This window comes from Dama dama, chromosome 11, assembly GCF_033118175.1.
Source record: "Dama dama isolate Ldn47 chromosome 11, ASM3311817v1, whole genome shotgun sequence".
NCBI lineage: Eukaryota > Metazoa > Chordata > Mammalia > Artiodactyla > Cervidae > Dama > Dama dama.
The window spans coordinates 102,085,894-102,111,010 of NC_083691.1; the positions used below are offsets into that span (position 1 = coordinate 102,085,894).

The 25,117-nt window shown below is 45.9% G+C and overlaps 1 protein-coding gene across 2 annotated transcripts in view; it reads left to right on the top strand.

Moving 5' to 3' along the window:
* Positions 1-25,117, top strand: part of MERTK (MER proto-oncogene, tyrosine kinase) — a 119,778-nt gene that overhangs the window by 47,880 nt on the left and 46,781 nt on the right. For both annotated transcript variants that reach the window (XM_061156056.1, XM_061156055.1), the window contains exons 4-6: positions 3,569-3,742; positions 16,423-16,509; positions 21,385-21,500. In XM_061156056.1, the coding sequence (XP_061012039.1) occupies positions 3,569-3,742; positions 16,423-16,509; positions 21,385-21,500 (377 nt within the window). The remainder of the gene's footprint in view (positions 1-3,568; positions 3,743-16,422; positions 16,510-21,384; positions 21,501-25,117) is intronic.

Genomic DNA, 25,117 nt, shown 5'->3' on the forward strand with positions numbered 1-25,117 from the left:
GGATGAGATGGCTGGATGGCATCACCGACTGATGGGCATGAGTTTGAGTAAACTCCAGGAGTTGGTGATGGACAGGGAGGCCTGTCGTGCTGCGATTCATGGGGCCGCAAAGAGTCGGACACGACTGAGCGACTGAACTGAACTGAACTGAAACTGACTGCAGTGGTCCCCACCCTTTTTGGCACTGGGGATCAGTTTCACGGAAAATAATTTTTCCCCAGACAGAGGGGTGGACGGCGGGGCTGGGGGAGGGGGGTGGTTATGGTTTCGAGACGATTCAAGTGCATGACATTTATTGTACCCATTGTTTCTATTGCATCAGCAACACCTCAGATCATTAGGCATTAGATCCTGGAGGCTGGGGACCCCTGCTTTCCTATCTTGCTTATGCAGACAGTGAAACCAGGGAGAATAAGCTAGTTTCAACTCTGCCTGGGATTCCTTTTTCAATCCTTAGGGTTTCTCAGGCACGTGACTCAGTGCAGTTCTGATGCCATGCCGTGACATGGGCTTGGTAGGGGAGAACTGGGGCATCAGGCAAGGAGGAAGGCAGCCTCCACCCTCGAGGAACCTGAACTCTCGTGGGGACATGAGCTGACGCACAGGTGAGCCAGGCAGGTCCTGCATCTTGGGCCTTGCCTGTCTGGTTCGGCAATGGCAGGGCCTGCCAAGAGGGGCTTCGAGGAAGAAGCATCTTCATCATCAACCCAGGTGGCCACTCCCCACTGTCCCTGGGACTTGTCCTCCAGGGTCTCTGCATCCCTGCTCGCCAAGGAGCCCCATCTACAGGGTCATCAGGAGAATGGCTTTGTAGCTTTCTCCTCACCCTTGTCATCACAGGCTTTAGAGAAGGTGATTCGCTTTTCAGCGAAGTTCAAGGAGACTTGTCTCCCACTGAAAGGCTACTGTACGGTCCATTCTTTTCTAAACCTGAACTTGATACACACTGATGCTGCAGGAGGCCCGAGAGAGGGAGGTCCCTCACCGGGGTCTCTTTTGGAGCTTTGCTCTGGGCCCATCTCAGACTTCCCTGGGCAGCTTCCCAGGTGGTGCTAGAGGTAAAGAACCCACCTGCCAGTGCAGGAGGCCTGAGAGACGTGGGTTCAGTCCCTGGGTCGGGAAGATCCCCTGGAGAAGGACATAGCAGCCCACTTCAGTGTTCTTGCCTGGAGAACTGCCTGGAGAGAGCAGCCCATGGGGTCACACAGAGTCAGACACGACTGAAGTGACTTGGCAGGCACGCATGCATGTCCCAAACTGGACGGCCATGCCACAGGATTCTGTCAGTATCCACTGGAGGGGAGGGTTCCTACATTTGCTGCTAATCTGGGAAAACTGTTCAGAAGACATTTTACTTATAAAATCCCGGAAAAAAAAAATGCCCAGGGTAGGAATGAGTTAGGTTCAAATGAAGCTTGGTAAAACACTGAAGCTTGGAAAAAAGAATCCCATTTTACCACTCCCATGTTATTCCTGCTGGGACTGGATCTCCCAGTCCCCAAAGAACACGATTTAAATGTTGGAGGTCCGTTCACTTGATCTGTTAAAATTTTGGCACATGCCCCAAATAAGTACCAACTGGCTGTCTCCGAGCTGTTCTTAACGTCCTTTCACCGTGACCCCAGTTCTGGAATCAAAGTGGGAGATCTTGAGGTTGTAAATGTGTAACTCTGTCTACACTGTTTTCATGAGTTTAGGCTTGGAAAAACTGTTCAGTTTTACACAGGTGTACAGATTTTAAAATTTATTATCACCAACATGAAAGTCTCACACACAACAGGTTGTCCTCAAAAATGGACAGGCCACACCAGTCAGAATGACCATGATCAAACAGTCTACAAATGATAAATGCTGGAGAGGGTGTGGAGAAAAAGGAAGCCTCCTATGCTTTTGGTGGGAATATCAATTGGTAACCACTATGGAAAACTGTATGGAGGTTCCTCAGAGGTTCCTCAAAAAACTAAAATTACAGTTCCCATGTGATTCACCAATCCTACTCCCGGACAAACATCCAGAAAAGATGCAAACTTTAATTTGAAATGATACACGCACCCCAGTGTATCACAGCAGCACTCTTTACAATTGCCAAGACATGGAAGCAATATAAATGTCCATCAACAGTTGAATAAAGAAGATGTGCCGTATAACGGAATATTGTGTGTGCTCAGTCGCTAAGTTGTGTCTGACTCTTTGGGACCCCATGGACTGTAGCCCTCCAGGCTCCTCTGTCCATGGGATTTCCCAGGCAAGAATACTAGGGTGGGTTGTCATTTCCTTCTCCAGGGTATCTTCCCGACCTGCATCTCTGGCATTGGCAGACAGATTCTTGACTGCTGAGCCACCAGCAAGCCCATAGTGGAATATTACTCAGCTGTAAAAAATGAAATAATGCCATTTGCAGAAACATAGATGGACCCAGAGATTATCATACTAAGTGAAGTCAGAGAGAGAAAGACAAATATATGGTATTGCTTATACATGGAAATGAAAAAAAAAGGATACAAATGAACTTATTTATAAAGCAGAACCAGACTCACAGAAAAAGAAGACAAACTTGTGGTTACCAAAGAGGAAGGAGTAGAAGATTCCAGTGAATAGATACACAGCACTATGTATAAAATAAACAAGCATAGCACAGGGAACTCTTCAATATCTTGTAATAACCTATAATGGAAAAGAATCTGAAAGAGTATGTATTTTTGCATATGTATAATTGAATCACTTCACCATACACCTGAAACTAATGCAGCATTATAAATCAAGTATGCATGCTCAGTTGCTCCATCGTGTCCAACTCTTTGCAACCCCGTGGACTGTAGCTCACCAGGCTCCTCTGTTCATGGGATTCTCCAGGCAAGAATACTGGAGTGGGTTGCCATTTCCTCCTCCCAGAGATCTTCCCAACCCAGAGATCGAACCCGCATCCCCTGCGCCTCCTGGGTTGGCAGGCTGACTCTTTACTCCTGCACCACCTGGGAAGCCATCAATCAAGTATTAAAAAGGGGGGGGGGGAGGGGCAGACCTGTCACGTGGCTTTGTTTTCACTCCGTGTTTATTGGTAAGGAATCCTGCTAGCCTTTCCCAGGAGCTTAAGCAACACCTAATTTCACAACTGCCAGGCTTCCCTTCTGGAAAAACCAGCTCTGAGTCACCGTTGCTCCTTTGGGAAAGTGTCCTAGAAAGCCAGCTAGAGCTAGACTGGTAGGAATTAGCTTCTGTGTGGTTTCTTACTCAACTTCATCGAGGTGAAAGCTGACCGTTTCAGACCTGAGTGGTGGACAGAAAGTAAAAGTTTAGTCGCTCAGTCGTGTCTGACTCCTTGCGACCCCATGGACTGTAGCCTACCAGGCACCTCTGTCCATGGGATTTCCCAGGCAAGAGCACTAGAGTGGGCTGCCATGTCCTTCTCCAGGGATCTTCCCGACCCAGGGAGCAAACCCACGTCTCCTGCATTGCAGGCTGGTGGGCAGACAGAACTATTGCGAGTCTGGTGCGGTTTCCATTCACCTGGGCGCTGCGTCTTGGCCTGAGAATCTAAACCTTCTCCCACTTACCACTTCCTCTGCAGGACTTCCTCACTTCACGAGGCAGCCCGAGAGCATGAATGTCACCAGAGACACAGCCTTCAACCTCACCTGTCAGGCCGTGGGTCCCCCCGAGCCCGTCAACATTTACTGGGTTCAAAACAGCAGCCGCGTTAATGAACTTCCAGAAAGCTCCCCCTCTGTTCTGACTGTTCCTGGTGAGTCTCAGCTGTGGCGTTTGTCTGTTGTTTGCTTTCGGACAGTGGGAGGGAGCAGAAGTTGGGGGCGTGCCACAGTGTACAGCGGCGGGCACTCGAGGAGGATAAAAACGCAGGTGGGGCAGCCCAGGGTGGCGACCAGATGGATGGGGAGGCAGGTGGGAGTCTTGGGGGTCAGAGGTCACAGTACAAGTGGCCAGAATCTTCAAGCCAGGGCGGCCGGGAAGCCCTTCTCACGTCTCCCGTGGCAGCTGTGGTCCAGCTGGCCTGGCAGGTCTTGCCTTTCAGGAACCACTGATGTGAAGACCTCAGTGAGGTGGCGGTGAGGAAAATGCCTTGGTCATGGGGGCAGTCGTGGGAGGATTGAGTCACTGTGGGGCTGTGACTGCCGTGAAGGTCAGCAGTCATCTGCTTTCCGTCTAAGTGGGCGTGACCTGGCTTCAGTCCCAGCCCTGCTCCCACAGTGTTCCGAGGGTCAGCGCCATGGATGGTTCTGTGCTGCAAAATCCCATGGGCTCCTCTTTGGTTCCTCTTCTTGCGTCTCCCAGCAATGTCTGGTAAGGTTACCACCCCCTAACCCTCCCAGTCTGCGTGTACTCAGGCAGTATTCTGTGAGGACGCTGCATGCCAAAGGCGGCCTTCTGAAACCTGTCTTCCTGGCTTCCTGCCTCAGTGCTCTTCCTCTGCCCACGACAGGAGTTCTGAACATGCTGGGTGCCACAGGGCTCAGTGCTGGACCAAATTCTGTTCCCTCTGAGGCGCTCCCGCCTGGGAGATCTCCTCTGGATCCTGGCTTCACGACCGTCCTTGTGATGATGACTTTGGACTTTGTATCTCTGGCTCAGACTACCCTCCTAAGCTTCATGCTCCTTTCCTGGCATGTCCACTTACTGGATATGCAAGTGTGTTAAAATGAAACTCTTAATTTCCCCCGTCCTCTGCCACAGAGCTCCCCATCCTAGTAAAGCGTGTCACCATCTGCCCATCCTTCCTGCTTCTCACTGTTTAGATTGACCACATCAGGAGGTTGCCAGTCGTGCTCCCACGATGCATCTCACATCTCTTTCCTGCCTCTCTGCTGCAGGGCCCTGCTCCTGGTCACCCCCAGCTCTTGCCAGCATCTCTGCAGTAGCACCCTAACTGGTCTGTTTGTGTCCAGCCTTATCCCCACTCTTGTCCTCCATGGTAGGTCATGTCCCCTGCCTGCTGGAGCTCTTCAGTGGCTGCCCGTTATCTTTGACTTTCTCTCAAGAGGCCTTTCTGTTCCTCCTCATAGGATCTGAGTGCTCTGGTCCCCACTCTACTTTCCAATCCCACCCCCACCCACTCTTTCCGCCCTGCTAATTAAGCACCAGTCACAGTGATTGTCTTTTGTTTTCTCAGAAGCATCCCCCTTCTCCCTGCCTCAGGACCTTTGCATCATTTCTTCTGTCTGCCTACAATGTTATTCCATTTGCCCTTCATCCCGTGACACGTGTCAGGTAACACTTCTGCACAGAGGTCTTTCCTGGTCATTCTTTTGGGTCCTCCTCACTCCTTTATTGACTCTCAGGCATGGCACGTATTCTTGTGGACTTCCTGCGTTGCACTGGTCACAGTCTGTCATTACCCTGTTTAGTTGTTTCGTCTCCTTGTCTGTCTTCTTAGAGAATGTATGCTTAGTAAGGACAAGGGCTTTGTCTCTCCCAAGACACAGCCTGACTCATGGTAGTACTCACTGAATGTTTATGGTGAGAATGGGCCAGCAAGTGACTGCCAGCTGGAGGTATTGTCTCTGAATCACTTTTCTTACTCCTGACTCCACGAGGAATGTTATGATTGTCTCTGCCTTCATCTGAGTTTTCTTTGAGTTTCTCTGAGGAATTGATCATCAAATGACTTATTTGTTCAAAATCAACTTTAAAAAAATAGATTCCACCTTCTCTGGATGGTTGTTTTGAAGTCCTGTAAAGAAGATTTATGGGGCATACAATGAAATATGTAGGTTAAATTGACATATAATCAAATGCATAGAACTTAAGCACACACTCACTGAGTCATGATAAATGTAGACAGTCATGTAACCACCACTTCAGTCAGTATGTAGAACATTGCTATCACCCCAGGAAGTACCCCCTTATCCCTTTGGGTCAGCCTGCACCTCCCGCAGGTGACCTTGTTCTGATGTCTAGTTTCGTATATAAATTTTGCCTGTTATTGAAATTTACATAAATGAAATCATAAGGTATGTATTCTTTTGTGTTGGGCCTCTGCATCTATTGAGGTCATATCGTTTTTCGCCTTTATTCTCTTCATGTGGCAGATTACATTGATTGGATTTTCGAATTTTAAACGAGTGTTGCATTCCTGGGCTAAACTCTGCTTGGTCTTGATGTATTGTGATAGATTCCATTGGCTGATAGATACTAAGTTAAATATTTTTGCATTTAATCTTTTTCCGGGGTAACACCGACTGCTTGTACTGCGAGCCGCTTCTGCTCCCAATCACTGTGAGTTAGTGAGGACCCGTGGTCAGGACAGCATCTGCCACAAGCCTGCCCTCACTGCAGCCGCCATCCACGAGTCTCAAGGGAGTCCCCAAGCCACCTGTACTCCTTACTTACTGGCTGTCAATTCGGAGCTTCCTATGGCCCCCTTGGGTTTCTCCCAAATGGCTTGGTGGTAAAGAATCCACCTCCAATGCAGGAGATGTGGGTTTCATCCCTGGACTGGGAAGATCCCCTGGAGGAAGAAATGGCAACCCACTCCAGTATTCTGGCCTGGAGAATCCCATGGACAGAGGAGCCTGGTGGGCTACAGTCCAGAGGGTCACAGTCTGGTGTCCCTTCAGACTTAGTGACTAAACAACAGCCATCATGACCCCTTTGGGTTCAGTGATTTTTTAGAATAACTCACAGAACTCAGAAGAGTGCTCTACTTACGTTATAGTTTATTTCCCCAAGGACACACACAGGATGAAGTCTGGGAGGGTCTCAGATGCAGAGCTTTTCTGCCTTGAAGAGTGTCACCTGGTGCATCAGTGTGTTCATAGAACAAGAAACTACTGAGCTTTGGTGTTCAGAATTTTTTTATGGGGGCTTCATTATGTGGCATAACTGATCAAAGCGTTAACCATGACGGAATACTGTCTCCAGACCTCCCTCTTGTTCCTAGAGGTCAGGAACTTGAGCTAGTATCAGGTGGATCAGAGCCCCAACCCTCCCGTCACAAGATTTAGTCATTCTGGTGACCAGTACCCATCTTGAAGTCATCTGTGGATCCGCCTTGAGTTGCCTCATTAGCATAACAAAGCCACTCTTGTTCCTCAGTAAATTACCAGGGACAAAAGCTAGTGCAAGTCGTTATCACACAACAGCGTTCATGAAGGAAACTGGTTTATAACTTTGTTTTTGTGATGTCAGTTTTGGCATCTGGGTAGCATTGACCTCATAAAACATAGTTGGAAAGTGTTCCCAACTCCTCTCTTTGTTGAAAGAGCTTGGTAGCGTTGGTGTTATTTTGAAAAGATGTGTGTGAAGTTAAGTGGAGATTGTAATCTCTTGTGTTTTGAATATTTTTTTTTTTTAACCTTGCTTTTAAAAAAAAAAAAAAACACTTTTTATTTTATGTTGGAGTTAGCCAATTAACAGTGTTGTGGTAGTTTCGGGTGGCAGCAGAGGGGCTCAGCCAAGCATACACAGGTCTCCGTTCTCCCCCGGCCCCACGCCGGTCCTGCTGGTTCTCAGCACTGGACAGAGCGCCCTGGCTGCATAGTAGGACCTGGCTGTCTCTCCATTTGAAATATGCTGACTACTTTCTTTCTGATCATGCAGTTTACATGACCTTTTTGGTGAAGGTTAATGTATTTGTTCACGTTGAGTCTGAGGTTAACTGAAATCCCCAAGCATTTTTCTCATAAATTGCTGCAAAATCAAGACTCTCCTGCTTTTTGTATACTTAATTATTTTGAAATTTCAGCCTACCATGTGACCTTTATCCCTATGAAAATTTATCTCATTATCCCAATCTACTAAGGCCATTTTGAACCTTGATTCTCTTATTGGATTAGCAAATTCTCTCCCTGTTTCCTGTCTAGATTCTGATCCAACCAAGGCCAAAACACAGTGGCCATCAGGTACCCTCTGAGTTGATATGAATTCATGAAATCAGCTCTTTTGTCTACTTTTCAACCAGCAGTAAATCTGCCTAATTTTATTTTTTCCACCATTTATCTCTCCATCTTGTCTTCTAAGATATTCCTTGATACGTTGGACTAGGAACTGTCCTGGAAAGACTGGAAATCAGTTTGCAATTCATTTTGAAATCAGACTTGACTCCCTGTTGGTGAGCTGAACTCCACGCCTGTCCTCCTAGGACAGGTGTCCGAGGCGCCAAGTTGATAACCTCTGAAGTTCTACTGTGGATTCTGTCTCTCACTGATTTTGTACTTGCCAAAATCAGTATCATTTTCTTTATGAAAACAAAGACAAAATCTGTCCATCTCTGTTCATCTAGAATTTATTTTCTTTTACATTTTGGCCACTGCTCAGCATGTGGGATCTAGTTCCCTGACCAAGGATTGAACTCATATCCCCTGCATTGGAAGTAAAGAGTCCCAATCACTGGACCACCAGGGAAGTCCCCATCTCTGTTCATCTAGAACTTTTCCTCTTCAGTTTTCTTAACAAGTAGAAGGATCTGCAAAATTTAATACCCAAGGCTGTATTTATTGATATAAGTTGTTTCAACTTGGTGACCTTATTTATTTCTAAATGGTCAGATATACCATCACAACTGATACCTATTTTGGGCTTTAGATTCTTTACAGTCTTCATTTTACTTTCTTTAATTTGAAGATTTTTGTTCTCTTTAGTTAAGAAGATAGAAGTAAAATAGAAATTGAGCATTCTTTAGGCTGATAGTGTGCTTTTTAACATAAACCTTAGTGGGATATGGTTACATGAAGCTACACATGTGATAAACTTACACAAAGCAACACACACACACATACACACAAATGAGTCCACATGTAACTGGAAAAATCTGAATAAGCTCCGTGGAAGGTACCAGTGTCAGTTTTCTGGTTTTGACACTGTAGTTGTTTGAGACATTGGGGAGGTAGAGTGAAGGATACGTGGAACTCCCTATCTGTTTCTGTAAATATATAGCTAACATTTCAGAATAAAAAATGTTTTAAACTGTTAAAATTTTGCAGCACTGTGAAAGAACTACATTCACACTTATTCTTATTTACTTCTATTCTTAACTTAGAAAACAATTTAGTGTGATACCTGAGCCCCTCCCAGTAAGTAGATGGTATTTAGGGAACTAGGCTGAGGCTGTTTTGACTTGAGATGGCTTTGCGGGGCTGTGTACCCACTCAGAGCCTGCCTGGAGCAGGCACATTTAGGAACAGGAAGATCATACACTTTTCCCTCATGATACCAGTTGTTTTTTCTTCTGTGATGTAGGCGCTGTCTTTAAGAAATGTGAGCAAAGAAGTACTTTGTCTAAAGGGCATGATTCTGAGTCAACAGAACCTGTCTCAAAGGTTACATGCTGTGTAATTCCATTTAGGTAACATTCTCAAAATGAAAGGGTTATAGTAATGATGTACACTTCAGCTCCTGCCAGGGATCAGGTTGACGGAAGGATGTTTGTAAACGGGGTGGCATGGGGGAGCTTTTTTTTGTCTTGGCTCTACCACTAGGGCATGTGGGATCTTAGTTCCCCAACCAGGGGTCAAACCTGCACCCCCTGCAGTCGACGCTCAGAGTCTTAACCACTGGACCCCCAGGGAAGGCCCTGGGAGCTTCTTTTTGGTGATGAAACGGTTGATTTGTATACATATTTGTACCTGTAATAAAGTTTCATAGAATTTTCATAAAAGTCCCCCCTCCCCCAAAAAAAGCAAAACCAAAAGCTAGTGAAATCTGAATAAGGCCTGCCTATATTTTAGTTTGTAGTATTGGGCTTCCTGGGTGGTTCAGTTGCAGGAGACACAAGAGATGCAGGTTCAATCCCTGGTTGGGAAGGTCACCTGGAGGAGGAAATGGCAATCCACTCCAGTATTGTTGCCTGGAAAATCCCATAGACAGAGGAGCCTGGTGGGCTACAGTCCAGAGGGGTAGAAAGAGCTGGACACAACTGAACAACTGAGCATATGTACAGTGCTCCAAAGTCACTTGATCTTGTTACTGTGATTAGGTAAGGTGTTACCACCAGGGGAACCTGGGTGAAGGGTGCTAGGAGCTCTGTACTAGCTCTGTAATTTCTTGCGAATCGAAAACTATTTCAAAACAAAGTCACTTTTTCCCCCCAAGGAAGTACTTTGTCATCAGCAAAATCGAGTCCCAAAATAAAGAGCAGAGCTACAGAAAGCTTTTGCTCCATGGTGTTTAGCGACAAGATATGTTATAGGTTAAGTGGTTGAGATCCCACTAACTAGTGTCAGTTCACCATTATGTGTCCCTAGGCAAGTTACTTGCCTTCTTTATATAAAATAGGGATAATAACAGTGTCTACCTCACAGAACCTTTGTGAAGATTCAGTGAAATAATGTATGTAAGGACTTTGGTGCAGAAGCAACCTACAGGAATGACTCAGACGTTACCTGAAACAAATTTTTATATGAAACAGTTACTAAAACTCACTGTCCATTCTGAGCTACCTTCCTACCAGGATCAGGAACGTAGGCTGATCTTTCTGGTTTTTACTTTTTTGAAAAAATGTTTTTATTTACTTCTTTATTTTTGGCTGTGCTGGGTCTTCATTGCCACTCAGGCTTTTCTTAGTTGGGGCAAGTGGGGGCTACTCTCCGTTGCAGGACCCGGGCCTCCCATTGCGGTGGCTTCTCTTGTTGCGGAACAGAGGCCCTAGAGCACAGGCTGAGTCACTGGGGTGCACCGGCTTAGCTGTTCCCCAGCACGTGGGATCGTCCCAGATCAGGGAGCAAACCCATGTCTCCTGCATTGGCAGGTGGATTCTTTACCACTGAGCCACCAGGAACATCCTGGTTTTTACTTTTAAAAGATACTTGTTTTATGTTAAAATCCACATTCAGAAAACAGCTAAGCTAGTTTTGCTTTTAGTTAATTGGCTATAGTGCTTTTCTTTTTTATTATTATTACTAGTTTGGGGCCATACAGCAAGACATGCAAGAGTCTTAGTTCCTGGACCAGGGGTTGAACTCGCGCTCCTTGCGGTGGAAGCATGGAGTCTTAATCACTGGCCACCAGGGACGTCCCTGTAGTTCTTAATATTCGTTGTAATGACAACAGTAACAATATAACTAGAACTTGTGTGTCAATTTGTAATTCTCACAGTGCTTTCAGTAAAGAACCTCATAGCAGTCAACGATACAGTTAGGTATTTCCTAATTACCATTTTACAGATCAGGAAGAAATTTGGAACAAGTAAGGGACCTGCTTGCCTAAGGTCTAGCCTTTGCGTGGCAGCTGGAACGAGCCTCATAAAACATAGACTAGGTCATATCAGTCTTCTGCTCAAAGCCCCAGGTTTCCCATCTCTCTTGGAGGACGAAGGCCTGACAAATATATTCCCTGACTTCAAACCTTTCCTCACCCTCCAGAATAAACTTGGCCCATTCCCTCACCCCAAGTCTTTCCTCAGAGAACGTTTCTCAAGGAACCACCTCTGACCCGCATGTTTAAAATCACTGCCACTTTTCCACACACACCCCGACCCCCTGACCCTCTTCTGTTTTTCCCGAGCATTAATCGCCTTCTAATACAGCATGCAGCCTATCAAACGGGGCAGGTCTCTGCCTCCCCCTGCCTGCCCCCTGCAATGTCTGCTGCCTGCCTTTTGAATCTGGACAACTTTATTCAAAGAATAAGTTTAACCAGAGAAGTGAGAAATGTGGAAACAAAGGAAAACAATCAAAGGAGACTAGATAATAATAATGTAGTCATTAAGCATAGTCAAGGACCTTTAGCTCTTTCTCAAGGGCCACGGATAAGATTCCGAGCCACATCCTGTGAGCTGTCTTATAGATACCTAGCTGGGGAAGTTAACTACATGATGAGCAGACTGTACCCAGGACATGAGCTGTCACAATTCCGACAATTGGCCACAAAAAAAAAAAAAATGGGAACAAATGAACCCTAGAACTAAAGATTAACTGTACCTAAAACAACCAAGATGATGCTGGTCAGATGACTGATGACCACTTTGAAGATAACTTAGAAATGACTGTGCTGTTGCCGCATGTAGACCACCCGCCGCGATCTGTCTTTAAAAGCTCTCACCCGCTGCGTGTCGGGGTTGAAAGCTGGCCTTTGGACAGATGTCTGCCACCCGCCCCCACCCAGTTGCCAGCACCTGAAATAAAGCAAACTTTCCTTTCCACCAATCTGGCCTGTTTATTGGCTTTTGAGGGGCAAGCAGCTGGACCCACAAACTCCTTTTGGTAACATTTATTAAGGCTATCATTTCTCACCCTCTTTTGTCCTTGAGAATGTGAACTTTATAAAGGCAGGTATCTTTGCTTTATTCATGGATAGCTCCCAGGTGCCTGGGAAAATACCTGGCACATAGCAGCTATGCAGCAAATGTTGAGTGAATGAATTCAGGGCAGAAAGTGAGTTCCAAGTTCATAAGTGTAAGCCCTTCATTTATGCAGCATATTATTGTATTTCTCTCTTCTCTGGGTAGAAAGATGAACACCAGGGGAAAAAAATAAAAGGACAGGATTGTTTAACCCAGAACTCAAAGAAACACCCTGACTGTGCTCTTAGGAACTGCCTCCTCAGCAGTTCTGATTGTCCTTCCCTTGAGGGAGCATCCGTGGCTGAAAGTTCCCTAGAGTATCTTTCAGACCTTGTGTCAGGAGCTGTCTTTTTTTAAACCAGCAGAGTACCAAGCAAGAGGGGCGCAAACCATCATAGTGAACTTGGGTGGGATGTCCTGGAGTCTGGGGGTGCCCACGAGAAGAGGACCTGGCAACAGGAGATGTGGAAGTGCTGCTGTTGGGGATGTTTGCGAGATTGGATCGGAGGGTGGAGACGTGGTGGGTGGGTACTTTTCTCCCTGGAAAACCACAAGGGTTGGGCTCTAAAACTTCAAGATCTATTCTAGTCTAGTATTGAGGGAGGAGAACGGAGAAGTGATGGGGTAGCTCTCTTTCTTAGTCCATCTTGGTTGCTGCAGTCATCGCAGGTTTATAAATGAGTCTCCAAGTGGGAAGCTAACGCCCTTAAGCCAAAAAAAATGTATCACTGAATACATTAAGCCAGGAAGCCTATATTTGGCCTTAAGTTTTCACCCATTCAATTCTAGAGTAAGTTAATCTGGGTTGGAATCAGCCTCCATTTCTCTTTGCTAGCCTCTGTTTGGCCTGTGGGCATTCACCACCTCAACCCGCGGGATAAACTACTGCCCTTGATGGCTTGGCTTCTTGTGGGTAGTTCTGAGTCAGAGTGGGTGCCTTGTGCCAGGGAATTAGCTGCTGATTGTTTTCCTGACTTTGTGTGTCCTCTGAAGAGAAGCACAAAGAGGCAAAATGTCTTCCCCCTTAACCTAAAATCCTGTTGCATGAGGAGTGGTTTCACTCTCGACATCGATCAACCTTGCAGGACCAAAAAGCCATGGGCCTAACTCATCTTACTCTGGGATCTGTAGGAGATGGTGGATCTCAAGAAAGTAGTTCCATCCTCTTGTCTCCTTGCAGGGCCAGGCTTGCCCTCACCACCACTTGTCAGAGGGATTCATAGTTTGTTTTCAAGGGTTTCCCAAGAGTTTGGACAAGGGTGATTGAAGTCAAATGATTGGTTTTAGCCTGCAGAAGTCTGCTCAAATATGTACAAAATGTAAGTTGCCTAGCAGCTCCCTGGGTCTTAAGATTGAGCCAAAGCTGATTTTTCTAAACATAAGCCAAGTTTTGCCAGTTCACATTGCCTGGTGAAACAGGCATCTCATTTGGGAATTGACGACCTGGAAGGTTAAACAGGTGATACTCCAGCAGGAAAAGCCAAAGGTCACAAGTCTGCCTGTGAAAAGGTGGTGGGCTACAGGGGCCCCAGGTGGTGGCACAGAGCAGCGGTCCCCAACCTTTTTGGCACCAGGGATCAGTTTCATGGAAGACAGTTTTTCCATGGACCAGAGGCAGTGGGTAGGGGGGATGGTTTGGGGATGATTCAAGTGCGTTACGTTCATTGTGCACCTTAGTTCTATTATTATTATATGATAATATTATATTATATACTATATTGTTATGTATTTGGCTGTGCTGAGTCTTAGTGGCACATGGCTCTAGTTCCCTGACCAGGGATCAAGCCTGGGCCCCCTGCACTGGGAGCTCAGAGTCTTAGCCACTGGACCACCAGGGAAGACCCCAAGCATGCCTTTTTATCTCACTGAAATGTCGTTTCAGTAAGTAAGCCTGAAACTAGCATGTAGCAGATTATTCTGTCACCCCTGAAAATTCCTGAGACATTATTATCAACTAAAGTCCGTAGTTTATTCAGATTTTCTTAGTCTTCACCTAGCGTCCTTTTACTGGGCTAGGATTTAGCTGTGTCTCCTTCGGCTTCTCTTGGTTGAGACAATGTCGCAAACTTCCCTTGTTTTTAATGACGTGGATGGTTTTGAAGAGTACTGGTCAGGTCTTTTTCTGTGGTGTGTCCCACAGTCTGGACCTGTCTGATGTTTACCTCCTTTTCCTCATGATTAGATTTGGGCTCTATGTTTTGGTGAGGGAGGACCCCAGAGGGAAGTGCCCTTTTTATCACAGCACATCAGAGGTACACTCTGTCAGCATGGCTTATAGCATTGACCTTGACCTTGACCCTCCGCCTGAGCTAGTGTTTGTCAGTTTCTCATTTGAAAGTTTTTCTTTGATTCCCCTTTCCATTTCGATCTCTTTGGAAGGAAGTCATGTGCAGGAGTAAGGATTAATGCTCCTCTTTAGGAGCGGAGCATCAGTATAAAAATCACTTGGAATTCTTCTGCATGGGGGTTTGTCTCTTCTCCCATTTATTTAATCATTTGAGTATATTGGTAAAGGGGCTTCCTAGGTGGCTTAGCAGTAAAGAATCCGCCTGCCAATGTAGGAGATGCAGGTTCCATCCCGGGGTCAGGAAGATCCCTTGGAGGACGGCATGGCAACCCACTCCAGTATTCTCACCTGGGAAATCCCATGGACGGAGGAGCCTGGTGGGATACAGTCCATGGGGTCAAAAAAGAGTTGGACATGACTGAGCAACTAAACAACTCATGAATAATTATTTTATACTTTGGGTTACAATCTAATGCTACTTTATTTTCTTGTTCAACTTGTTCCCGCTTTGGTGACTGGGAGTTTTTTAGCTGGCTCCTGTGTCTCTTTGCCACCACCCCCACCCATCCTTTTGTGCATGTGTGGGTGTATGTGTGTCGTATGTTTTATATTTTGCTCCAGGCTCATCTTACATGTTTACTGTTCCAAACTGAAAATCAGCATTTCTCCGAGGAACTCCAGCTCCTTTCACTGGCGCGTAGTATTATAAGAAACCAAGGGGGACTTCCCTGGTGATCCAGTGGCTAAGACTCCATGCTCCCAGTATAGGAGGCCTGGGTGTGATCCCGCATGCCGTAATTAAGACCTAATGCAACCAAATAAATAAAAACATTTTAAAAAGAAAGAAACCAAGATCTTGGGACTTCCCTGGAAGTCCAGTGGTTAAGACTCTGTGCTTCCAATGCAGGGGACATGGGTTCAATACCTGGTTGAGGAACTAAGATCCCACGTGCCACACAGCACAGTCAAAAGAATTAAAATAGTAATAAAATTAAAGAAACCAAGATCTGGATTGCTTCTCTTCCTTTCTCCTTAAAATTAATGAGTCAACTGAATATTTTTCATTTCTAAGATGTCTTTAAACCTCTGAAATGGTAGAATTTTTCTTCATTCAGCACCGGTGTCTTCAAGTAATAGTGATGCCTTGGGTTTACATAATTCCTTATGAATACATTGACTTTTACTATTAAAAAAGGATCAGTGCAACAGAAATTTCATTCCTCAGAGGTTTTAAAAACTGTGACTTTTGTCCTGCTGTTTCTGGAGTTCTGACATGTCCACAGTGCGTAGCATAGGATACACGGGGATGCTAAGCAGGGGGCTGTCTAGGTGAGCCCCATAAACCACTTTTCTTAACACTGGGGCCAGTAATTCCCACTGCAGGCTTCCCGGGTGGCACGCTGATAAAGAATATGCCTGCCAGTGCAGGAGATGCAAGAGATGCGGGCTCCCTCCCTGGGCAGGGAAGCTCCCCTGGAGGAGCGAGTGGCACCCATTCCAGTATTCTTGCCTGGACATTCGCAGGGACAGAGAAGCCTGGCGGGCTGCAGCCCGCGGGGTCACAGAGTTGGACACAGCTGAGGAATTAGGCACGCACACAATCCCCATAGCTCTGTGCTGAAATTTTTAAACTAAATGACACTGCTTTGTTACCCCATGTCTCACCACTGGGAAAAAAGAAAGAATTTTAATAAATTACAGATGTCTTTTAAGCCCATTGTTGCCTTGCTGCTGGTACCTAGGGTTTGTTTTTCAAACACCAACACACATTTTTAATTAACTTTGCATTTATGGCTTGAAGCACTGAACCACGAAGTAAAAGGATGCCCAGACTCCCGCAGGATTCTGATAAACAGCAGCCTGTCTCTCCAGCCCTGGTCTCATGGGTCTCCTTCTCCTCTAGGCCTGACCAAGACCACAATCTTCAGTTGTGAGGCCCACAATCAAAAAGGGCTGACCGTGTCCAAAAGCGTGCAGATCAACATCAAAGGTGAGTGTCAGGGTGGGGTCCCCCCTGCATGTTACAGGGGAAGTACATTGTGAGCTGTGCAGCCAGTTGCCTGGGATTGAGCCCTGGCTTCCCTTTGTGACCTTGAAGAAATCACTCAACACCTTCAGTGCCCCTCTGTAAAATGGTGATAATTACATCTCTTCTTGAGGGTTCAATGAGATAATGCAAACAGAAATACTCATAACAGGGCCTGACACTTGTCTTTGATCAACAGTAACTAGTTGAGTTTTCTGCTCAGTCAGAGAAGAAAATAGGCTGAAATGTTGACCCAGATCATCTTAGCTCCTCTTTTCACTTTTTACTCTTCCATACAGAACTAGCGCCCACTGATCTCGGGATGCGCTGTGTCCTTCCCTGGGCAGCTGGAGCTGGAGCCAGTCCCCCAAGCAGCTGCTCTGAGAAGGGAGGAGGTCAGCGTCATGCCTCTCCTGGGGGCCCAATGTTCTGGTCCCTCTCTCTCCTGATCTCTGTCCCACCCCTTGCTTCCCCTAAACTGGGATGTAACAAAATGAAAGGCAGGCGTTTGCAGGCACCCCCAGGCTAGTAGAGACATGCCAATCCAACATCTGTCTCTTCCTCCCCCTTCTGTGGGATCAAAGATATTTAAACCTGAAACTTTGGAAAAATTGATACAGATGAACCTATGTGCAAAGCCGAAATAGAGACACAGATGTAGAGAGCAACATGAAGCTGGGGTGGGAGGGATTGAGATGGATATATATATATATATATATACTATTGATACTGTGTATAAAATAGATCATTAGTGAGAGCTCAATACATAGCCCAGGGAGGGCTACTCAGTGCTCTGTGGTGACCGAAATGGGAAGGGAAAAAAAAAAAAGACGGATATATGTATATATATAACTTATTCACTTTGCTATACAACAGAAACCAACACAGCATTCTAAAGCAACTATACTCCAATAAAAGCTTTTAAAAAATAAAATAAAAATCTGAAACTTGAAAGGAGAAACTTTTGTTACCTTTTCAAATCATCTCCTTCACCTTTCTCATAGAAATTCAAGGAAATAATATGTTTTAGTATTTGTTCTTAATTTATATTTTTAATTAATGAATGAATTTTTATTGAAGTATAGTTGATTTACCATATTTTGTTAATTACTGATGTACAGCAAAGTGATTCAGTCTTTATATATATATATATATATATATATATATACATTTTAAAATATTCTTTTCCCTTATGGTTTATCACAGGTTATTGAATATGTAGTTCTTGGTGATCTACAATAGGACCGTGTTGTTTATCCATCCTATATATGAAAGTTTACATCAGCTAACCTCAGCCTACCATTCCATCCCTCCCTTAACCCCCTCCACCTTGGGGGTTATTTGTTCTATTCTCTACATTATTTGTTCTTAATTTAAATATTGAGAAGGAAATATTGAGTTCGTACTCCTTTTGGTCTTGTCCTTGGAGGAAATGATGGAGGGAAAAAGCAGTGTGTTTAATAATGAGTTAAAGGGTGGGTAAGGCGTAGCAGAAGACTCAAAATTACAAGGCATTGTAGTTTTAAAGGTGCTGACGTCTGTTGCTTTGCTCAGTCACTCAGACGTGTCCGGCTCTTTGAGACCCCATGAACTGCAGCACACCAAGCTTCACTGCTGATGTTTAGTTTCAGCAAATCAGCTAGAAGAAGCTATGAGAGGGCATTTTCTAAAACTTCGTTGGAATGGAAAAATGAGCAAACTGAAAGTTATTACAAGAGGAACTGTATAACTTCCTTCCTTCATTATGAATCACATTATTAAAATTTTCAAAAGAAATGCCAGGAATTTCAGGAACCCACCAGTGGGGGTAAATTTATAAAGACATTTTCATAAAGCATCAATATCTTAAAGTTTAAAAATCCATGAAGTGAGAAGCACTTCTTGAATTTCATGCTTCAGACAGAATCTCAACTAGGACTTTAACAAGTCCTATTTCTTAAACTCAGGTTTTGGCTTTCTTAAACATGTATGTCAAAGCAACCAAAACTCCCTGCCAATCTGTCATCAGTTGAGGTATATGTAGCCAGATTTGGATCTGGAAAAGCAGATAATGTATTTAGGAAAGTGAGTCAAACGGAACTCTGGCTTTCTCACTCATCAAGCTGTGTGTCTCCTGGTAAAACTGGAATCCTGACCATGCCCAGTGGGTGCTTAATATGGTCTTTTCTTCCCCTCATCTGTGCCTCCTGTCCTCGCCTTCATCGCCAAGACATCCCCCCCAGACCTCGTGCATGTGTTACCTCATTGCATCCTCATTTCAGCCCCATCGAACAGTGCAGTCTCTCCCCATGCAGTAGAAGAGAGAGCTGAGTGGAGAGGGCATTGAACTGTGCCGCGGTGGGCCGTGCAGCCGGCTGAGTGGTGATCACACTCTCCAGCCCATGCTGGTCTTCACGCTGGTCTGCTCCCTGCTCCCACAGCCAGCCGCCAGTGTCCTGATGAGAGATACGCAGCTCTGGGTTGAGACAGACCTGAGTTCAAGTCCCCATTCTGTTGCTAATGAGCTCTGTGAGCTTTGGCAAGTTTTTAACTTTTTTGGTCCTCAACTTTCCCCTCCCATCTATGGGGATTGTAAGACCACTTCTCTCATAGAGTTCTAATCACGATCAAATGAAGTCCATAAAGATTCCTGGCACATAGTAAGCACTCATTCAAAAACATTAGTCATCTTTTTGGATTATAAATGTTGTTGTATGTGTGTTAGCCGCTTAATTGTGTCTGACTCTGCAACCCCGAGGACTGTAGCCCACCAGGCTCCTCTGTCCATGGGATTCTCCAGGCAAGAACACTGGAGTGAGCTTCTGTTCCCTTCTCCAGGGGATCTTCCTGGCCCAGGGATGGAACCTAGGTGTCCTGCATTACAGGCAGATTCTTTACTGTCTGAGCCACCAGAGAAGCCCATAAATGTGGTTATTAACATTAATTAAGAGTTTAGGGACTTTCCTGGTGGTCCACTGGTTAAGATGTTGTCTCCCAGTGCAGGGGGTGCAAGTTTGATCCCTGGTTGGGGAGCTAAGATTCCACATACTTCACCGTCAAAAAATCAAAATCTAAAGCAGAAGCAATATTGTAACAAATTCAATAGCAACTTTAAAAAACTGGTCCACATCAAAATATCACACATATCAAAAGAAAGTTTAATGTATGAGTATTCTCTGGCGGTCCAGTGGTTAGGACTTCGGGCTTTCACTGCTAAGGGCAAGGGTTCAATTCCTGGTTGGGGAACTAAGAATCCTGCAAGCCATGTGGTGCAGCCAAAAGTAAATAAATAAATAATGAAAGCAGTATTGATTCACAGATTTTAATACATTAAAAAAAAAAAAGATCTGTGTTGAATGTTATCAATAGTGTGTTAGATTCTGTTAATAATAGATTATTAGTACTAATCTATTGCTAATGAATATCTAGCCATGTCCCACCTGTGACTGAGGTCATCACACATTCTTTACGGCCTGCCCTCCTCTCCCCAAGAGCAGATGCACTTGGCTCTTTGGCTTGAGCTGACTCACCCATTTCCTCAGCCAAGAAAGCTTCCTTCCGCCATCACACACACACACAGGCACACATGTTCCCGTGGTATCCCTCTTTTTCTCAGGGCAAGCCACTCCTCTTTGGTTCCTGTAGGTCTCCCCAACTCAGCTTTTAGCTGAGGGATGAAGACAGATGTTCAGGTCCAATTCCTGGGTCCAAAAGATTCCCCTAGTGTAGGAAATGGCAACACACTCCAGTATTCTTGCCTGGGAAATCCTATTGATGGAGGAGCCTGGCGGACTACAGTCCATGGGGTCGGAAAGCAGTCAGACATGGCTGAGCGACTGAGCACGCACACAAAGACAGAGAGAAAGGGAAAAAATGGAGTAGTGACAGATTTCCTCTTCTTGGGCTCCAAAATCACTGTGAATGGCGACTGTAGCCGTGAAATTAAAAGATGCTTGCTCCTTGGAAGGAAAGCTATGACAAACCTAGACAGAGTATTAAAAAGCAAAGACATCACTTTGCAGCCAAAGATCCATCTAGTCAAAGCTATGGTTTTTCCAGTACTCATTTATGAATGTAAGAATTGGACCATAAAAAAAGCTGAGTGCCGAAGAATTGATGCTTTCAAACTGTAATGCTGGAGAAGACTCTTGAAAGTCTCTTGGACTGCAAGGAAATCAAACCAGTCAATCCTAAACGAATTCAACCCTGAATATTCATTGGAAGGACTGATGCTGAAGCTGAAACTCCAATACTCTGGCCACCTGATGCAAAGAGCTGACTCATTGGAAAAAACCCTGATGCTGGAAAAAATTGAAGGCAAAAAGAGACGGGGGTGAGAGAGGATGAGATGGTAAGATAGCATCACCAACTCAATGGACATGAGTTTGAGCAAACTCCGGGAGTTAGTGAAGGACAGGGGAGCCTGGCGTGCTGCAGTCCATGGGGTTGCAAAGAGTTGGGCACGGCTTAGCGACTGAACAACAGTAACAACATAAGGCAGATAGGGAGGGCCATGGCTCTTTGCCCTCATTTAGAGTACCAGCGACACCCCTGCACAGAGCAGGAGGAAATGGATATCTCCCCATGCTTGTCCAGCTAAAAGTTCTCAGGTCATCAGTGGGTAGGAGCATAGGTCTACATCCCACGTCTGGTCCAGGCAGTCATCCTGTCACTGCAAGACCAATCTAGAGGCTTATATGATTACCCTCACCCAGAAGGTGGCTCCTCTTTAAAACTCATGTTTAATTTTCCCAATCTCAAGAAGCAGACATGAGGTTGGTATTAATGCACCTGTTTGGTAGCTATGACCTCCTGTGGTTTATAATTGTGTCTGTGGTGTGTCTTTTGTCTTTTACGTAGCAATTCCCTCCCCACCTACTGAAGTCAGGGTCCACAACAGCTCCGCACACAGCATCCTCATCTCCTGGGTCCCGGGTTTTGACGGCTACTCCCCGCTCAGCGATTGCAGAATTCAGGTAACCTTTCTTGATGAAGAGAACTAGCTATTTGAGGCTCAGTGACTCTGCCTGATTTTTTTTCCGCCTGAAGAGTGGCACAGACATCAAGTTGACACCCCTATTCAGAAGCCCTTGACCTCCTGCCTGCCCCGTGTCCACCAGCCGTGCGCCATTCTGTGATGTTCTGCCCTCCTGGGATGCTATGCCCTTCTTTGTGCGTGGTCTGGGGCCCAGTTGGAGGAGAAACGTGTTTCTAAGAAAGAATGTTAGGAGACCAGGGAGAATGAATTTTTAAGGTACAAAAACACATCTGGCTTGTGACCAGGGGTTCAGGAAGCCAGGCATTCTCCAGCCTGGCTCCCCCTGGATTGGTGGCCATAAAGGACAAGAGACAGGTCATCCTCACTATGGAATGTACCAACTCAGCCTGTTGGAAAAATTGGGGATGACAGACCTTGTAGAGTCATCTCTCACTATCTAAAATTGATATAAAATAGAGCTATGAGAAATATAAGTTAGATGCAGTGGTAAAGAATCCGCCTGTCACAGCAGGAGATGCAAGAGATGCAGGTTCATTCCCCGGGTCGGGAAGATCCCCTGGAGTAGGAAATGGCAACCCACTCCAGTATTCTTGCCTGGAAAATTCCGTGGACAGAGGAGCCTGGCGGTCGCAGAGTCGGACGTGACTGAGCACGCACACACACATTCTAAAATGATGCCTTGCCGTGAAATAGACTCTGTTGTGAACATTCACTTCATAAAAAATGGAAGGGCAGCAGTAACACTGTCTTCTACTGAGTGCCCACATGTGGCCTTACATATGTTCTATCCTGGAGAATGTTCTGTGTGCACTTGAGGAGAAGGTGTATTAAGCTATGGCTGGGTAGAGCATTTGCAATGTCTGTTAGGTCCAGATGGTTTATATATGGTCTTGTTCACTTACTCTGTTTCCTTGTTAATCTTCTGCCTTGTGGTTTTATCTATTATCGAAAATAGGAAATTGTGATCTCAACTATTGTTTTTGAATTGTCTATTTCTCCCTTCAGTTCTCTCAATGTTTGCTTCATGTATTTCAGGACTCTGTTGTTTTAGGGAACAACAGGGCCTGTTTCCCTGTCTACGGACATAACTGTCCCTGTATACAGACATAAATGAGGCATGGATCAGCCTCCCTTTGCTGAAGTACACTTTCAAGTGTACAACATAGTGGTTCAGATTTTTATGGGTTATACTCCATTTATGTGCTGTGCTTAGGCGCTCAGTCCTGTCCGACTCTGCGACCCCAGGGACTGCAGCCCGCCAGGCTCCTCTGTCCATGGGATTCTCCAGGCAAGAATACTGGAGTGGGTTGCCATGCCCTCCTCCAGGGGATCTTCCCAACCCAGGGAATGAACCCAGGTCTCCTGCATGGCAGGTGGATTCTTTACCCTCTGAGCCAACAAGGAAGCCCAAGAATACTGGAGTGGGCAACCTATCCTTTCTCCAGGGGGACTTCCTGGCCCAGGAATCGAACCAGGATCTCCTGCGTTGCAGGCGGATTCTTTACCAGCTGAGCTCCATAGGAAGCCGATACTCTATTTATAGTTATTATAAAACATGGTTATATTCCCTATGTGGACTGGCCTTTTTAAAGATTGTTTCCAGTCACTGAGCTGCTTGAAGAGTCCAAGAGGAGCATGAGACTCCTTCCTGTAGGAGGTTGTTACGTTCAGGGAGGCTGAGGAAGAGTACCGTTCCCCACAACCCTGCCACCCCGAGAAGAACGGTTCTTGGGGTAGATGTGAGACAGAGTAGGGTCGTTGGGAAGCCTGAAAGCACCAGGTCTCCCTCCAGGAGGAAGACGGATCACCACAAGCTTCTGTGGTGCTTTCTGTCTCTCTTTGCCCAAGCTTTGCGTGGCTATGGTATGAAGAACCATCCTGAGACTGCCAAATTGCAGCCCCCTTGCCCACGTTGGGTCCTGTGGTTAACCTGTTCTATGGTTTTCCTGTCTTTCTCCCACCAGCTAGCTCAGACTCCCTTCACCCATTCTCCTCTCCATCTCTCTGGATTTAGCAAATAGAAACACAGTTACTTTATAAGATAATTACACTGCTGATTTTGTGTCATACCTATACCCATAATTATTGGTTGGCTATTTGATCTTCGCTGGAGCAGCCGTAAATAGACGCCCCATGTCCAAGGTCAGCAGCGCTGGCTGCGCTTCGCTGGACCAGCTGTGAGGAGATACCTCACGTCCAAGGTCAGAGAAACCCCAGTAAGACGGTAGGTGCTGGAGCTGCTGTGAAGAGATACCCAATGTCCAGGGGCAAAGGAGAAGCCCCAGCAAAATGGTAGGAGGGGCGAATTCATGTTTAGAATCAAACCCCATTCCCACCAGAGACACTCAGAAGGATCAAACAAACCTTGTGTGCACCAGGGCCCAGGGACCCCACAGAGACGGAGACAGAACTGTGTTTGGGCGTCTCCTGTGGAGGTACGGGTCGGCGGAGGTCTGCCACAGGGACAGGGGCATGGATGCAGCAGACGTGGGGATGGCATAAGCCCTCTTGGAGGAGGTCGCCATTAACCCCACCGTAGAGCTGCCAGAACTTACATAGGTCTGGGGAAAAGACTCTTGGAGGGCACAAACAGAACTTTGTGTACTAGAACCCAGGAGAAAGGAAAGGTGACCCCATAAGAGACTTGCCTGTGGGTGTCCAGGAGTCTCTGGTGAAGGTGTGGGCTGGTGGTGGCCTGCTGCAGGATTGGGGGCACGGACTGTAGCAGTAAATGTGTGGGACCTTTTGAGGGAGGGCGCCATTATCTTCATTACCTCCACCATAGTTTAGCCCCAGGTCAAATAGCAGGGAGGGAACACAGCCCCACCCATCAACAGAAAATTGGATTAAAGATTTACTGAGCATGGCCCCGCCCATCAGAACAAGACCCAGTTTCCCCCTCAGCCAGTCTCTCCCATGAGGAAGCTTTCATAAGCCTCTTATCCTTCTCCATCAGAGAGCAGAAAGACTGAAAGCCACAATCACAGAAAACTAACCAATCTAATCACTTGTACCATGACCTTGTCTAACTCAATGAAACTATGAGCAATAACGTAAGGCCACGCAAGACGGACGGGTCATGGTGGAGAGTTCTGAAAAAATGTGGTCCACTGGAGAAGGGAATGCAAACCACTTCAGTATTCTTGCCTTGAGAACCCCATGAACAGTATGATAAGGCAAAAAGGTAGGACACTGAAAGAGGAACTCCCCAGGTCGGTAGGTGCCCAATATGCTACTGGAGCTCAGTGGAGAAATAACTCCAGAAAGAATGAAGGAATAGAGCCAAAGCAAAAACAGCACCCAGTTGTGGATGTGACTGGTGATGGAAGCAAGATCCGATGCTGTAAAGAGCAATATTGCATAGGAACCTGGAATGTTAGGTCCATGAATCAAGGCAAACTGGAAGTGGTCAAACAGGAGATGGCAAGAGTGAATGTTGACATTTTAGGAATCAGTGAACTAAAATGGACTGGAATGGGTGAATTTAACTCAGATGACCATTATATCCACTACTGTGGGCAAAAACCACTTAGAAGAAATGGAGTCATAGATCATCATAGTCAACAAAAGAGTCTGAAATGCAGTACTTGCATG